We start from the raw sequence: 17,887 nt of genomic DNA, 5'->3' as shown, positions 1-17,887 counted from the left end.
ATATTGTGGAGAGAAGTTATCGGTTATGGGAAGGTCAAATTTGCATTCAGCTTATTAAGGATTTTACACAGGTTATGGGAAGGGGATCCATTCTGCAATTGTACTTTCCCATTTCACTGGGAGAGAATTTATTGCTAAGTTATAAAATAAATTCACACCATTTAGCAGAGAAGCTGCAAGGAAACAGGGAGCTATCTAAGTGGTGGCATTAAAGGTCTTATCCTTTGATAATTGCCTAAACAACTGCTTATTAAACTAATGAAAACTGAGAGTTACAAATATTCCAGAATAGAGAATAGCTTTGAAATCCTTGAGAATCCCAGTCCACACCTGCAACACACAGATCAACACTTGTAAGAAAAATCCATTTTTAATTATTTTTGAATATCTATTCATGTCTGTGCACACCATCAAATCCTCAGGGTTCCAGCTGGCCCTGAAAGCCACAACTCCCTCACAGGCTTAGCTACACAACCTGTTGGAAATGTGGCAGGGCACAGAAACTCCCTCAAGGAAAGAGGGAGTGTAGAGCTCCTTCATCATCATCATCATCATCATCACTCCTCTCAGTGAGGCAACTGCTCTCAGTGCACACTCCCAGGTCTAAGCACTCATTAAGGATTGCAGCACAGAATCCAAACCTTAATTACCAGGCAGCCTCTGTTGTGGCAGGATAATTGGGGGGACCCTGGAAGCCAGCACATCCATGGTGGGTGATGCAGTGAAACAGCTCTGAGTTAACACTGCTATAATTATCCCATTATATAGGGAATCATTTTGCTACTTAGAGGCAAAGTCAAGGGACATTTTAATAACAGACTCTTTAGTCCTGTCTAGAACATGAAGTAGTTTATAATCCTATTTTATTACTCCTGGTACCCTTCTGCACAGAAACCATTTGTGTAACTACATGTATAAGATTTACGTGGAATGTCATCCACACACACAGAATCCCTGATGGTTTGGGTGGGAAGGCACCTTAAAGGTCACCCAGATCCACTCCCTGCCATGGGCAGGGACACCTCCCACTGTCCCAGGCTGCTCCAAGCCCCATCCAGCCTGGCCTTGGGCACTGCCAGGGATCCAGGGGCAGCCACAGCTGCTGTGGGCACCTGTGCCAGGGCCTGCCCACCCTCCCAGGGAACAATTCCTGCCCAATATCAAATCTAAAGCTGTTCTGTTAATTTGAAGCCATTCCCTGTGTCCTGTCCCTCCAGGCCTTGTCCCCAGTCCCTCTCCAGCTCTCCTGGAGCCCCTTCAGGCCCTGCAAGGGCTCTGAGCTCTCCCTGGAGCCTTCTCCTCTCCAGGTGAGCACCCCCAGCTCTCCCAGCCTGGCTCCAGCCCTGGTGTCTCCTCTGGACTCTCTCCAGCAGCTCCAGGTCCTTCTGTTCCTGGGTGACAGGGAGCTGAGCAGAGCATTCCACACAGGTGTGTTTGCTCTGTGGAGACACCCATGAATTTATGCCTTCTCCAGGTCAGAATTTAAAGAGCCACAGCTCATCTCAGGACATAAACCCTCATTTTTTTCTGCAGCCCCATCAGTTCAAAAGACCTTTCACTGCTTTCCCCAATTCAAAAGCAACTCATCATCTTCTAGAAATAAATAGCTCTGGCTGTCCAGGAACATTTGCTGGCACTTCCAGTGCCTTCCAACAGAGTGGGAACAGCAGTTGCTCTGTCTCCCTGTGCACTGGGAGCATTTTAAGCCATCAGGCTCCTCCTTCCCTGGTTTGTTTCATTCACTGAACAGAACCACAAACAGTCCTCAGACCTGTGCTTCCCCAGCTTTGTGTCTCACTCTCAGTCCAAACAGCAAATCTGGATTATCAAAAGCCCATGAAGGTGTGATCCTGTACTCACAAAGCTTTTTCCATAACTCCCCTGTTATTTAAGGGAAAGGAAGTCCCAAATCATGTGATGCAAGGCCAGAGATCCTTCAGAACCTCAGCCAAAAATTCAGCTCTGAGGTGCTGCTTGCTGCGTGTGGACTACAATTCCCACTGCCTCCCTTTGCCAAGGCTTCCCAAGATCCAGGGAAGTGCTCCTCCCACAAGGAGGGTGTGTTACCTGCAGCCACTCACCTGTTTTACATTGTATCCTGCTTTTGCACTAGTTTCAATGAACATTACATTCAACTCTTTGGCTTTCCTTTCTCCTTCCTCAATGGACACTTGCCTGGGGAAGAAAACACAGAGTTAGGGGGAAACAAAACCTCATAAAACCCAAACCTGGACAAATACTATAATAATTAAGATTTATTATGCTTTAAAAAAAGCCTTTAAGTGCTTTATCTGAAAGTACTTAAAGCTGGGGTTTTTTTCCTGCTTGTAATCTACAGCTGCTGACAGGTATCACCACTTTAATTCCAGGGCACACCCAAGCAGAACTCAGCATTCCAGCAGAACAGCCAAATGTTCACCCCCAAATCCCTGCCCAGGAAGCTGTGCTTTTATGTCTGAACAATCAGCAATCACAGTCCCAAAATAATCATCACAACCAAACTATTTTCACAAAGGTCCAAGTGTAACCACCTCATTTGGGAGGGATTTTGTCCCATTTTTCCCTGGATATGTGTTCCACCCATTAAACAGAACATTATTAAGAACAAATATTTGTAACCAGTTTATTCATTCACTAGTGTGGGCTGTAGTCAACAATTCCTTCTCTCCTGACATCTGTACAAGCTGGTGATGGTTTTTCAACTCATTCACAGCCCTGTGATGGAAATTTGGCTTAGCCAAAAGAAAGAGGGTTTAAAATTGAGATTTCTCTAGTCACAGCTATCTCCAGAAAAAAAAATTACATTACAATATACTCCTTAGAATAAGAGCAAACAGCAGGAGAGTAAGAAAAGCAGGATTTGAAAGCTGGATGATTGCCCCATACCTCTTATCTGCTAGATCTGTTTTATTTCCCACCAGCATGATGATGACATCGCTGCCCCGTTCCGTTCTGACGTCATCGATCCACTTTGTGGTTTGCTGGAAGGAGTTTACATCTATCAGAGAACAGTGGAGAGGGTTATCACTGCAGGTGTCCCTCACAGCTCACCAGGAACACATCTGCACTTGGAAAGAAAAGCTTCACTTTCTGTGGAGTCAGCGGAGGAGGGTGATGAAGAATCAGCGAGTGGAGCCCTGAATCTCCCCCACTAAAGGACACGGAAGCTCTGGCATTGATTTCAGATGGGCAAGTGCCTCTTTACAGGTGGGCTCAAAGCCCCAGAGGGAACTGAGTCCAACTATAATTTGGTTTTGACAAGTCTTATCACTGCATCCCTCATTTTTTAGTTCAACATGAAGTATTTTCTGTTGGGAGTGGGGATTCATTTTTGCACTCTATGCTGCTCATGGTTTGTGCACCTACAGAGGTTCCTACAAAGTTCTTAAAAATCCTCAATCCCAGCCTTGCATTTTGTACACTTGAATCAATCACTTTTTATTTTCTCTAGGGAATCCCAGGCTTATACAACACAGCAGCAACTCCCGTGGCACTGAACACTTGTCTTCAAAACAATTCCTAAATCTTTGCATAAAACCAGAAGCAGAAATTTAACCTCTTCACAGGCACTTCAAGCTACACCCTTAAAAGCTGCAAGGTAAGAATTCCAGACTCTGTGGTGCTTGAGAAGTTGCATCCCACAGGCAAAAAGGAGTTGGAGGGAAGCTGCCACAGAGCTCAGCATTTGCCAGTTAGTGACACAAAGAGCATCTGAGCAGCCAAAGTAGTTTCAGTACTTAAAAAGGAGGGGGTGGGGGGGGCTCTGCAGCAATTCTTGAAAAGTATTGATTTTTTTTTTAATGGTTTCTACTGCAAAGTAATATATTGCATGCTAGACAGCCAAGACTTGATCACTTGCCAGTGTCTTAATTCCCTTTACTGCTTGGCAATATTGAATTTGCTGGGTCAGGAAAAAATTCAGAGTTCACAGCTAACCTGTAATTTTAGCTCAAAGGAAAGTGCCATTTTTAACAATTAGAGCTTTTCTAGGTAAAGCCCCTATTCCTGGATGTAATCTTCTAGTATTTATAAATCAAAGGACAAGAACTTATGCATTTGTGCAGAATTAGGCCATTGTTCTCAGTCAATTCTACTTTAGAACTGCAACTGTCTGAAGGTTTAGCTCCCCTAAAATAGAATTTCTGCTCTTTGTCAGTGCAGGAACTGGTAAGTTAAGGGGTGTCTGGACTGAGGGGAGGGACAGAAGGAGCAGGGCTGAAGAAGCACTAATATTTTAGTTGACAAAAATGTACATACCTTAGTAAGGAATGAAAGAGCAATTGTTAAAGGGTAAGAGCTTAGTAGTAAGTTTTGCATCTTGCAGCATGTGAGAGTGGCTGATTCCAAGGAAAATGTGATGTTAATGCGTTCTCCCCACCAGCCCGTGCCCAGAGTTCATTTGGGGGGGGGGAGGGTGAATGAGGTGGAGCAAGCTACAAAAGTCTCCAGTTTGAGAATTCAGATCCCCATGGACACTAAGACCAAAAGTCACAGGTGATGTTATGACCAAAAGGCAGATGAAAGAGTGCAACGAGAGCAGGCAGGACTGGAGGACTGAAGAAAACGGGGTGGGGAAGGGTTAAAATGGCCTTTGTGAGACAGTTTATACATTACAACAGCAGCAACCACGGGGCTTGTGTAAAACAAGCAGAGAAACCACGTTTTTGTCATGCCAGGATGAAGCCCAAGCAGATGACGTGAGAGGACATGCAAAGCTAAGCTAGAGGATGAAAAGGGCAGAGTATTAGAAATGCAGAATTCCCCCCACTCACTTGTGATATCATAAACAACAACTGCAACAGTGGAGTCACGAATGTAGCTAGGAATCAAGCTCCTGAACCGCTCTTGACCTGCTGTGTCCCATAATTGCAACCGTACCTAACAAAATCAGTCAAACAAGCAAGAAAAATAAGACAAAAGGTCAAAGCCAGTGCAAAATACCTACTTGTGATATCGTAAACTACTACAGCAGCAGCAGAGTCACGGATGTAACTGGGAATGAGGCTACGGAAACGTTCCTGACCCGCAGTATCCCACAGCTGCAACCTGATCTGTGGGTGGGAGAAAATTAAAAAAGCCAAACTGCCACTAAAAATAAAAGAGTAAAGAAATGTTTCACTTTTTTTTTTTTTTTTTTTCCAAAAAATAGCTAAATAAAAAGGAGAAACTCATGCAGGAGGTGCCTGGGGACTGGGAGCAGCAGGACACAGTCTCCCTACAGCATTCTCTCCCGAGGGGTAACAGCTTCCAAACTGGGGGGGTGCAGCTTCCCAAAAAATGCTTCCCTTCCAAAAGGGGAGGAGTGGAATGGCTCAGCTTCCAAACTGAGAGCACCAACAAGAAAGCTACAGCTGAAGTGGTGGAATCACCATCCCTGGAAGTGCTCAGAAGTGTGTGGATGTGACACTTGGGGACCTGGGTTAACGATGGCCTTGGCAGTGCTGGGGGATGCTTGGACTTGATCTTGGAGGGCTTTTCCAGCCTCAGGGGTTCTGTGAAATGTTCATCTGCAGTTCTCCCTACAGGAGAAATTCATGCTCTGCTCTCCTTCCTCAGGACTCACACAGGCAACCTCCAGCAGCAGGAAGGATGGTTGCTGGTGGAAAAGCTACTCATGTCAGTTTTTTGAGGATAAAATGCTTGTTGTAACTCTAAACTGCAAAGTAAGACACACAGAGAGGCTGAATGGTTCTTACCAGCAAGGCTCTGGAAGAAAAGGCAAGGCACACTAAAAGCAACGTGTATGGCAAGATGTGCAAGAGCCAGCTGGGCCATGGAAAGCACATCCCATCCCTCAAGCCCTTTCCATGCAATCCCATTTACTGGGGGTTTATCCAGTCCCATTTATTGGGAGTTCCTCCGGTACCACAAGCTTCTGCAGCACTGCAGTTTTGTTTCTGCAAATAGCTCAACTGAGGCTGAATTTCTTAATTAAGAATCTGAGCTCATTTTAAACCACAGCTCTGCTTGCACAGAGGAGTGATTTCACTTGATGAGCTAAAACTGCACCAAGCAAGGAAACGAGTCTCATTTGTGAACTACCAGAGGCCACCTTCTTTTTAAACTAGGAGTATCAAGAAGATGAAGCCAGCTGTTAACTGGCCACATCTGGCAATCTGTGTTTTACCTTTCTGTCTTGTGGCATCAAAAGCTGAAGGGGTTAAGCATGGCTCCCCTTTCTCCAGACTCCCACCATCATTCACCCCTCAAATTATCTGTACCACCTCTTTCTTCACAGAGGATGACACCAAATTTCCCATTCCCACTGCTGTGTCTCCACAGCACTTGTCAGCCTGGAAGCAGCTGGGAGATGAAGGCTCAGCCTTTGCTTCCCAGTGATCTCAGAAGTGTGGGCTGCACAAAACCAGATGCTGGTCCTCATTCCTACTGTTCACAGAGAAAAGCAACAAAATCTTACTCACTGTTCGATCCTCCAAGTACATGGTTTTCGATAAGAAGTCAATGCCAATTGTTGCCTGTAAAGAGATGAGAAAACCACAAGCCCTTATAAAAAATGTCAGAACACCTGCAGTGATTTTCAGGGGAGCAGCAGAAGCTGCAAGAAAAACAGGTTTGGTTTCTTGTTTTTAAGATACAGCTTGATTCAATAAACAATTTGTTTAATGTATCCAGGGCCAGAACAATTCCTTAAAGCACAAAAGGTTTTAAGCTTGACTTCAGTTCATGCATATTGACAGTTTAATCCACATTTATTTGGGTAGCAGCAGGGATTTTTATGCATGTGACAAACTGGTGTCCCCCAGCTCAACCAGGATATGTGGGCACACTGTCTTCTACCCAAGTGCCAATATTTCCATGGATCTTCACTCTTCCAGGCAGATCAAGGCAGACACCTACATGATCCCTAACTAAAGCTTGGCTCATCCTAAAGCAGCAGAGCTGCACCCAAACTTCCCAACACCAGTGGGAGCTTCCTGGAGAACATCATAATGGCAGTGTAAGCTCTTCCCTGTGTCCTGTCCCTCCATGCCTTGTCCCCAGTCCCTCTCCAGCTCTCCTGAAGCCCCTTCAGGCCCTGCAAAGGCTCTGAGCTCTCCCTGGAGCCTTCTCCTCTCCCAGCCTGTCCTACCACAACAGGGAAGCAGCACCATCAAGGAGTGGATTCAGCATGCTAAATATACCAGACTTCTACTAAAACAGATCTTGTATGGTATGTGACATGTGGGGCCACAGCACAAAGGAAATCATTCCCAGCACGTCCATGGAGGAGGGCAATGACTCCAGGTAAAATAAACTCCTCCAATCACATGGTTTTATTCCAGGTGTTTGGGTTTCTGACACAGCACAGCAAGTTCTTACTGACAAGACAGAGGGACACAGCTGAATTCCTCTCATCCAGCAGCGAGCAGAAGGAATCCGATGCACAGCACGGATTTTGCTAAATGGCAGCTTTCTATTTTTAACAGCTGAACATAAAAGCCCCATGCTCAAATGATAGGTTTCAGAAAAATAGGCATTCAAAATCTACCAGAAATGTCCAGAACAAGCAGATCATCCCTGAACTCACCTCCTGCTCCAGTTACCCATAATCAGGTGCATTAATACTGAGGTCTCAGGGGTCTCTAGACAATGCTGGGCATCCAAAAATGTCTGGTTTGGGATGACACAGTGTGACAGGCAGTGTGATTCTGACCAAATTCCTGGAGCTTTTGTGACTGATTCCTTCTTCCAGCCACAGCACACACTAGGAGGTATGGCCCCACCTCAGGCACCACTCCAGGAAAACCAAGGGGTTTGGATGAATGGCTCTGACCCAAGTCCATTAACACCCAAACTGGGCAGGCAGCACTGATGCCTAAATCCAAGTTATCTTGGAAGCCCTCAGGATTTCTGACTGTTGTAAGTGCCACTCACTGATTTTGCAATCATTTCATGTATTACATCAGACCACCTTTCCATGGTGACACCCCGAAGCACACAGGGTGAAACCTCCTCAAGGCAGAACTGCGACACAAACTCAGTAAGGAAAAGGAGCAGTCCTGAAAGAAAAATACAGGGAGGGGGGAACAAAATCCCACCTTAAATAAAAGAACTGCCTTCAATGTCCATGTAATGACAGGGGGAGGAATGTGGGAGGAAGCAGTGATGTGTGCTCCAGCCCTCCCACACTATGGAAACGTGGCTCTTCCCACAGCTCAGGGAGAACTTCCCATCTCCTTTTTCCTAGCAGCAGCAAGGAGGAATTACTGAAGGAGGCAGGAGGGAAATCTCTCAGTTCAATGAGATCCTTGGCCAGACACTGAGGAACAGGAGAATCACGTTTTCCTTTTTTTTTTTTCCTGTTACCTCCTCCTCCCAACCCCCTAAAAAAACCTTCCCAGGCACCAGGGAACAGATTTTTCTCAGTTTCATGTATCCAGAACATCACCAACTGTAACCAAGTCATGAAACATGTTCTGCTTGGAGGAGACACACTTCAGGAAACTGAAGTACTTTTATACCTCACCACATTTTCAGCTCATGCTAAATTCTGGGAGTGGGCAACACTGACTGTTCTCCTGGACTGCACTGTGCTAATTTGTAAAATTGTTTTCTAAGCATCTTAAAATTTTTTTAATGTATTTTGCATTATTTTCTAGCTTGTGTCAACTTGTTATTTAAAAGACCTGGGTACCTGTTATGTTATCCACACACAGGGATTAGATTTGTGATGGTCTGATAGAAAATGGTGGGGGGAAAAAAAAAACCCTGGCAGATTTAACAACTGCTTTCCCTGGCTGTGCCTTGGGTATTGCTTTAGAACACTCCACAGCTCATCCTGCTGCAAGCAGCAGGCAAACTCCTGGAGCAGAATCCAACCCAGAAGTGCCACCCTGGCTGGTGATTAAAACTAAGATTTTACAATTGGCAATTCCATGGTCAGTGCCCCAACTTGTCTGGAATGACTTTTCCTGCAATGGAAGACACAGCAGCAGAGGAGTCTTACACAAGACAAAAACATGGATTCATTTACCTGGTAGGTGTTGTCAAAGCTGTCATACATGAACCTGGTGATCAAGGATGTCTTCCCCACTAAAAGAAGAGAAAAAACCATGGATTCAAGGACCAATTTCAGAGCAAGGTTTAAGCAAGTGATTTTAAAATGGTTCACTGTGTCCAACAGATCCATCATGTGCACTTGAACTTCCTGCAAGGACAAGAGCAGTTATTTGACTTTAAAATTGTAAAGTCACTTTTTTCCCCCTGTTTCATTCCCAATCATCAGATTTGCTCTTAAATATTTGTGATTTGAGATAAAAATTAATTTCATTGCTCTGATTTCTACCAAGTCATTCAGTAATTTCAGTTGCACTGAATGAACTTAACAGCCCCCATGACTAATTATGAGCAACAAAAAGCTCTTCTCACTCATAAAACACGGGATTTACTCACTTTCAGACCTCATCATCCTCACAACACCTATTTTCTACTCCTCTAAGACAAACACCACAGCAGAGCTGGACCAAAGCCTAACTCATACTTTACAGGCTTTTTCCTTCTCCTACATCTTCACCTGGAGGGATCAGTAAGATCCACAGGAACTGGAACATCTCCAGCTGCCTCATTTTGATGTGTATAAATCCTCTTAATTGTAGGGGAGTTATTTAGGAAGCAACTGAATTTTCTCAGGGCTGCACCACCTCCCAGTGTTTTTTCCAGCCTGACTGCAGCTGGAATTGGCCATCTCCCAGAAGCAGAGGACAGGAGCTGTGTCACTTGTGTTGGACACCAAACACTGCATGTGCAGATAAAAGGTAAGAAAGAGTGCTCAAGGAAGAGCTTGTGTTCTCTAAGCAATATTCCAAGGATTTCAGTTCTTTGCCAGGGTGGACATCCAGTGACCACAGGGATTTAAGGCAAGATTAAGGTCCTTCCCAACCAAAACCATTCTGTGATTTCTGGGGTGAGTTTTGGGGGGTTTTGTTTGTCTGTTTTAGATCTTAAAATACATGTCACCAAAATTTCCAGTATCCCAATTAAGCAGCATTTTCATCTGCAGTTCACTATGAAAAAGGCTAAACAAACAGGAACCCAGCAGACAGCCTCGGAGAGATGAGATTTTCCCAAGTCAAAATCTGAATTCCCACGTGAATTTCTAACATACTCTGCTCTGGAGGCAGAATCATGTTTCCCACCAAGTTAAAAAGCTGCCTTCACAAAGGTAGAGCCAATACTCCCTTCACTGAGTGAGTTTTCAGAAGCAGCACATCCCAGATGGGAATGATTCCTGAATCCCTTACTCAGAGCTGTGCCATGGATGTGCTCAACAGGGGAGGAGGGATTCACTCCAGGCCCAGTGACAATCCTCAGCAGACACAGACAAGCAAACCCAATCCCCTCCTGCTGCAGCACAGGCTGAATCCCAGGAATTGATTTGCAGCATCACAAACAAGCTGGTTTTCCTCACGTGGCCACTGATGCAAACAGCCAGATTTAACTCCTCATGGGTCCAGTCTCACCCAGGAAATCATTTGCTTTGGTAACTCACAATCCCTGAAGGACAATGAAGTGTTCCAGAAAATTCTTCCCTTCTGAGTGATATGTCTTGGATGGGATCTGTCCACAAATCATAAAATATAAAAATATTCTGTTTATTCCTGGAGCCTCCCTACCCTATCTTCACTCATTTCAGTAAAAGAGGGGGAAAATAAGGTACTGCTTGGCTTGTTTATATTTAAATATCTGCTTCAACCAACATTTGGAGAGAGCATCCTAATGGACTTAGTTCCAAGACATTTCTTCTCTGAACAGACCCAGGTTTATGTTGACAGGCAGCAGATCAAGATGGTATTAACACCAACTGCTCACAGTTTTAATTCCATGAATACTGAGGCATTGCTATTCCTTTTAAAAATCCCAAACTGACTCCTTTTAGAAATCCTGGCAGTAATGAAAGCCCACAGTTCCCACTGTATCTCTAATTTCTGTTCTGCCTTGCTGGCCGTATGTTCCTCGAATTCCCAGAAGGCAATAATTTGGGAGTGACTGCAAGCAAAGGAGAGGACAGACTCAGAATTCAAATTCATCTTGGAAAATGCCAAGATGACCTCAGGAGGCAAATGAAGCCCAGCAGGGAAAAGCAGAAAAAGGTAATACATGGAGACAAGAACAACCAGCTGCTTAAAATCCAGATGGGAAACAACTGGATAAGTAATCCAGGGGTCAGAGCCCAAGGAACAGATAAGACACTCAAGACTTCAGCTTTGCTTCATTATGATGTTGGTTTGGTTTTTTTTTTTTTTTTAAATCTAGTGAGTTAATTAAATCTCTTGGAAAAATTTCCACACACAAGTACGTCCAGAGCAGCATTAGTCAGCAATGCAATAAATATCCTGTAGGCCAAAATATTCCTGGTATGCTGCTGGAACAAATCCAAGGAAAAGGTCAATATCACATCTTTGGAGGGACAGAGGTGGGGGAGGAAGTGCTGGGAATGGGGTTTGCTTTGACTGGACACACTGACAGCTACAGGAAGCAAGGAAAAATCTCAAACAATTCAGGAGCTGAGAAGGAACTTTTTGACAAAAATCCAGGCAGCCTGCAGAGTTCACAGCAAGCAGCTGAGAGGTGAGGGGCAGAAGTGACTTACTGCCCAGGGAAAGTTGTCTCCAGCCACTTTTCCCTCTGTAGATTAAGATCTAACAGACAAAAGCTGAGTCCAACCACAATCCCAGCAGAAAGGGCACAGAACTGGGAAATTGAGGCAACTGAACTTCAAAATAACTTATTCAGCTGGGCAGTGGATTCTCTTCCCTCCCTTGGCATGCAGAGCTGTCAATGTCATTTCACTCTAGGAATTTACATCCAAGGCATCTTTTGAAGAGGAGGAAGCCAAGGAAATAAGTGAGTAACCAAAGAAACCATTTGTTTCAACACCAAGCCTGACATTCTGGACATTTTTCTGTCATTAAGAGGCTGAACAATGGCTTCACCAGATGAGTTCTTGACTCCTTCCAGCTTTCCATCCAACAAAATCCACATCAAACAGCTCCTAATCACACAGTTGTGCCTCACACACCATTGCTTAAGTGATTGCTGTGATTATAAATTCCTAGAAGGTTTTGGGTTGGAAGGGACCTTGAAGACCAGCTCATCCCAACCCCCTGCCATGGGCAGGGACACCTCCCACTGTCCCAAGTAGCTCTAATCTCCATCCAGCCTGGCCTTGGGCACTTCCAGGGATCCAGGGGCAGCCACAGTTTCTCTGGCAGTGCCAGGGCCTCCCCACCCTCACAGGGAACAATTCCTTCCCAAAATCTAATCTAACCCTGCCCTCTGGCAGTGGGAAGCCATTTCCTGGGTGCTGTCCCTCCATCCCTTGTCCCAAGTCCTTTTCCAGCTCTTCTGGAGCTCCTTTAGGTGCTGGAAGGGGCTCTGAGCTCTCCCTGGAGCCTTCTATTCTCCAAGTGTACAACCAGGTCTCCCATCCTGGCTTCCAGCCCTCAGAGCACCTTCTATCATCTAATTATCAATGTACACTTCTGAAGGGATCCAGCTCCAACAGGAATTTCTAAGCTTGGATCTGACTTGCTGAGATGGTTTTCTTCAGGTGGATCAGCTCTGGAACAATCTGGACCTGGTGGCTCCCATCATGAACTGGCTGCTCACCCCATCCCCATGAATTCTGCAAGGCTGCAGTGTTCCCATATGTTCTGGGACAAGAAGAAGTTGGCTGTTCTGATGTATAAAATTAGAAAACTCCTGAAAGGAAAGGTTTGATCACAGGTTCAGCACAGAAACCAGAAGATGCCCCAACACCAACACCCTCCTGAATCAGCACCTGAACCGTGGCAGCAAACAGCCAAGTGCCCAAAGATGATGGAAGGGAAGTTGTGAAGATCCCATCAGTGGAATTGCCATGAAGCAGGAGGGGCTGAATTCCAAGCCTTCAGCTCCTGGAGTGCCCCTGATCGATGTCCTTTGTCTGGGAGCCTGGAGCCCCTGCCTGGCAGGGATTTCACAGCAAGAACTCAGCTGTAGGATGGAATCAATATGCTGATCTCGTGCTTCCAGCCACTTTGATCCCACAGCAGCCCTGGAGACATTCCAAGGTCACTCCATCTGATTCTCGCAGGCTGCCTCTGTCCTGCTCCTGGGGAGATCTGTGTGTCCAGCAGCAGCCCCAGGAGTGGCACTGATTCATGGTGGGCTCCTGGGGAAGGCTCTAACGAGGCACTGGGGAGGAGGGCCCAGACCCCTGAGGTAGCACAAATCACCTCCCTGCCAGCATCAGCAGGGGATTAGAAGGTCGTTTGTTGCCAGAGTCTGCAAAGGGCTCAGGCACCAGCCAGGAGTGACCTGCAAGGAAAAGTAATTGGCATTGTGCCACTTGGACTGCATGATGCACAAGGAGGTGACTGACATGCACCTCTCATTTTCTTAGGCAAGTCACACTAAGGTTCACAACCTCTCCAAGGATTCTTCTGGAGAAGCCACAGTTAAATCACTGACTTTGTCCTAGTGGTTGTTTAGAACTTTCAAAGCATCAGCAATAAGGAAAAAAACCTCAAGAATTATCTTGAAAGCAAAATAACCTTAAAAGTGATCAGTATGTCCAGACTGCTCAACTGGAAAATTGCCCTTGGCCTCTCCCAGCTCTCAGAAGCAGCCTTGGCCAAGAGATCCAACTTGCTGAAAGCCAGAGGTAAAGGGAAAAGATAAGGAAAGCCTTCTCCTCACTGTGTAATCCCAAAATTTCACTTGCCCTTTACATGACTCCTTTCAGATCTGATTGAAGGATAAACCCCAGCGACACTGTAACTTTCTTTAGTAGATAAGCTCACCTCAAAATCTTCACTGGAATTATTTTGCTGTGAAAAAAACAAAAAAAACCAAAAAAAACAGCCAAGGCACCAAAAGGAAAAGCATTGCTAAGAACAATATACTGAATTATGAATGCCTCAAAACCATTTTTAGATTTGTGTTTAAAAAGAAGCCCCAAAAGGAAGATGCACAGAGCTGACTTCTACTGATCTGTAGGAGCCAGTAAAAATATTTTTAGGTACGTCATTCCCAGCACTGGAAACACAAATGCTGTATTAAAGTGATTAAAACAGCTTCTTTAAAAAAATATAAAAACACCCCCCCATCCTCCTCTGCTGTTCACTGTCAAACTATGAAAATTTCACCTGGTTCCATCAAAGCAAGAAAAAAACCTCATTCATTAACCAAAAGCACCAACACAGCCAGCAGACTGCATTCATCCAAGGAGTTCTCAGTCAGGTGAAATTTGTCTCAGTCACAGTGAGGAACCTGGAGGATGGAATTCAGCCTAGCCCCAGGGAGCAGAGGCAAAAGCCACAGTTGAGGAGGTCTAATCTCCTTGCTCTTAATTAAAGGATTTTTTACCCTGATTTTTTTCCCTATTGATTCCACTCCTGCTCTATTGTCAAATCTATTTTATTCTGCCACTTCTTTCCTGATGGGAGATGAGATCAGACCAAAGGACCACCTGAGCCAATTCCTTACAGATTTAAGTTCTCAATATTTTTTTTAAAAGATCAAGAAAAACTAAAGATAGCAGAAAGCCTGCAAAATATAAACCTTCTCGAAATCCATGCATGGACCCCTCTAAGTAGTATAAACAAAATGGTTCAAACATCCTCTTTTAAGATAATTTATTCCCAGCCTAGTTGAAGATCTAGGTTATAAATGATACTGTGGTCCTATTATACAGATGTGCTTCATTATTTAAGATTTTGTTTAGGAAATTAATGTAGAATATCCAGAGAGTTACAGAGAAACAAGACCCAGAAAAACAGGGAACAATTCAGGTTTGCTTTATATTGCTTTTGGAACTCAAGAGATGCTCCATCATTTTCTACCTAAAATATATTTCATTTCATTCCTCCCAGAGAACAACTCACTTTGATTTTGGCTGATTCTGGGTTTGATGCTCACTGCAAGAGGAACAAACAATGGCCTGGAGCTGGTGGCAGAGATCAAACACGGAGATCAGGCGACGGAAATGAAAGCAGGGACAGCGAATGCGCCGGCTCGGAGGGCACAGGGAGCACCCCCTGAACACAAAGTCCCCTCAAATTCCAGCAGCTCCAGCCCTTCTCTTTTATTAGCAGCAAATTTTATTGTCTGACAAAGGACATTTGCAGCTGCATTGCTTCCCACAGAAGCACAGCCCAGTGAGGAGCCTGCACACAACGAGCTGGTGCCAAATATTGCTATTAAGGTATTTCTTTGGCAGTTCAGGACACGTTCTGTAGTGTCCACAAGGATACTTCTGAAGTGCAAGAAAATAAATCATAGAACCATTTTGGGTGGGAAAGCCCTCCAAGATCGTGGAGTCCAACCATTTTTCCAGCATTGCCAAGAACATCACTAACCCATGGCCGCAAGTGCTGCATCCACAGGGCTTTAAATCCCTCCAGCAGTGGGGATCCAGCAGCTCTCACAGGGCTATAAAACAACACCCCCATGGCAAACCTCAGCCCCAAAGTAAGTCAAAGCCCTCCAAGAACCTACACACAGGCTGCAGAACCTGCTCTGAGCCTCCTCCAATGAAAAACAGCCACAAGGATGCTGCTGGCAGCAGCTTGTCCATGACTGTAAGGGAAAGGAGGACAGGCAGCAGCAGAGCAACCACCTCCAAAAGGGGTTTTTGGCAGCTTATTTGTCGAGGTTTTATGGCATCCTACCTCGAAAAGGAACTCTAGGAAGGCAGACACAATCAATAACAATGTCAAACAACTGCAGCTGGCCTTTTTAGACCAATGAATCCCTGCCAATCCTTCATTTCTTTTCAGGTCACCACCACAACAAAGCCTTTTTTTTTGCCTTTTAATTAAAAACACTATTGAAAACTGTTTGATATAGTCCTGGATCAATTACTTTGGCTTCAGGGATTGCTGGCAGCCTGGAGCTCTCAAATTGAGAATGGCTGGCCTGTACCCACAGAGCAGAGGAAAAAACACACAGAAATCCAGGGACTGGCAGTGGAGGATTCCCATAGTCCAATTCCATCCCCAGAGCAGCCTGTTCAGCCTTGCTGAGCTCCAGGAAAAGGTGGACTTGGCCTTTCCCTACTTTCCATTTCCATCCCTTAGCCAGCAGTTGACAAAGCCATAAGAAGTATCTCCTCTCAGCCATCACCACAGTTATTCAAAGACTATTTGTAGATGAAAACAAGAGAGACTTCTGGAAGCTCAAGATAATCCTGAAGCATTTGGATGCCCTGGAAGTGTCCAAGGCCAGGCTGGACAGGGCTTGGAGCAACCTGGGATAGTGGAAGGTGTCCCTGCCCATGGCAGGGGGAGGAACTGGATCATCTTTAAGGTCTCTATCAACCCAAACCATTCCAGGATTCTGTGATACATTGGAGAGTGCTGAGCCTCTTAAAATTAAATTATTTTTTAAAAGCTATGTTTTAACCCCTTTCCAAATGATCACTATTAGCAGTGTCCCAGTGCTCCACACAAAATGGGGATGGATTTAATGACATCCAACATGTGGTCAATGAACCAGTGGAATAACCAAACTGGCCTCTTTCCTCTGCCCCGAGAGAGATCCTGAGCAAAAAGTTGATTATTTGCTCATTGCAAATTCAATTCCCCTAGTCCTTACAAAGATTCTATCTGGACTGGACTTTTCAAGGCAAGATGAGAGCTTTTTGAGAGCTGAAGGTGAAGAGATGAGTATTACTCATTTAATGAAGTAAAGAACAACACAGCCAGAATTTTGCTGCTGCTGCTGCTGAGGAAATTTCCATTTTCCTTTGACCCTGTGACAATCAGGTGCCTTGAACTTCAGTCTGCTCTTTGTGATGGGAGAATTTCTGAGCAAAACCTTTTAAAGCTTTAATATCCCAGCAACTTCCTAAAGGAGGAAGTGTGACATCAGCCTTCAGCTCCCCAGCCAGCCCTCAGCACTGGTAAAAAAAGCTGCACTTAGCAAACTGGAACAGACCCTAAGCCAGGGATAGGAGCCTAAATGGATGGTGGGAAGTGCACATGAATATTTATGAGTGTCTGGTGCAGAGCAGCAGGAAGGGAAGCGTGGAGTGGAGTGAACTGGCTTGATGTAACAGGGAATAACAAGGAATGACACCTACCCAGCAGATGAACACACAGAAAGCTGTTCTGGGAATGGCTGGGATCATCTGCAGCTCGGTCCCACGTGCTGCAAGAACGGGGATACAAAGGAAGGAGCCAGGCCCTTTGCACAGGAGCACCATTTTAAACTCTAAGGATGTGAAAAAAGCTGCCTGATGCTGCATTTCTCATGCTTCTTCTTCCCAAGACTGAGGGTATCACTTGATTTTCCTAAGAGTTACACCAAAAAGTATCTATTCATTACAGCCCCAGGAAAACAGGGAAGTGCAGCTCCTCAAGGCTCAGGGAAATATCCTCAAACAGCACCAGAGCTGTTTGTCACTCAGGAGAGTGACACTGAGACTCAGCCCTTCTCCTTGGCCACCACCAAAGGCTCATTTGCAATGGCTTCTAAAAGAAATTCATAAAACTCCTTTCAAACCAGGCCAAAAATTAAGTTTCACACACATTTGGGATCGTGTTTAAAGACCTGCCCTTGCTACTGAGAAGCAAATAGGAAACAGAATTTTGTTGCCACCCAGTTGTCACCAGAGCAAAGGGGTTTTAGTTCCAGTCAATCTCTCTGGGCAATAATCCATGGAAACAAGAGTTTTCATGCCTGCCCCTTCCTGTCAGGCATTTCCATCATTTACAAAAAGGGACCAATTACTCCCTTATCTACAACAACCAGTAATCAAATGATTAACACTTCAGTAGGTGCCTTATAAAAAAGATGACTATGAAAATATGTGTTAGCCTGAAAAGCTCATTAATTCTCATTCATTCTTCTCTTTGGGCACCTCAGAGCACATTCACAGTGTTGTTTTCCACAATGATTCATC

At 44.9% G+C, this 17,887-nt stretch overlaps 1 protein-coding gene across 5 annotated transcripts in view; it reads right to left on the bottom strand.

Moving 5' to 3' along the window:
* RAB6A (RAB6A, member RAS oncogene family) overlaps nt 1-17,887 on the bottom strand; it is a 42,119-nt gene that overhangs the window by 5,740 nt on the left and 18,492 nt on the right. For 2 of the 5 annotated variants that reach the window (XM_059871332.1, XM_059871352.1), the window contains exons 2-6: nt 8,975-9,033; nt 6,423-6,476; nt 4,946-5,051; nt 2,887-2,998; nt 2,082-2,175 (exon numbers count right to left, since the gene is read on the bottom strand). In XM_059871332.1, coding sequence (XP_059727315.1) covers nt 2,082-2,175; nt 2,887-2,998; nt 4,946-5,051; nt 6,423-6,476; nt 8,975-9,033 — 425 coding nt within the window. Of the gene's footprint in view, nt 1-2,081; nt 2,176-2,886; nt 2,999-4,772; nt 4,879-4,928; nt 5,052-6,422; nt 6,477-8,974; nt 9,034-17,887 lie in introns of all 5 variants that reach the window. The other 3 variants (XM_059871324.1, XM_059871342.1, XM_059871363.1) reach the window with 2 other exon arrangements.

Source organism: Haemorhous mexicanus, chromosome 2, assembly GCF_027477595.1.
Source record: "Haemorhous mexicanus isolate bHaeMex1 chromosome 2, bHaeMex1.pri, whole genome shotgun sequence".
Classification (NCBI taxonomy): Eukaryota; Metazoa; Chordata; class Aves; order Passeriformes; family Fringillidae; genus Haemorhous; species Haemorhous mexicanus.
This window is presented reverse-complemented; position numbering and strand designations above follow the sequence as displayed.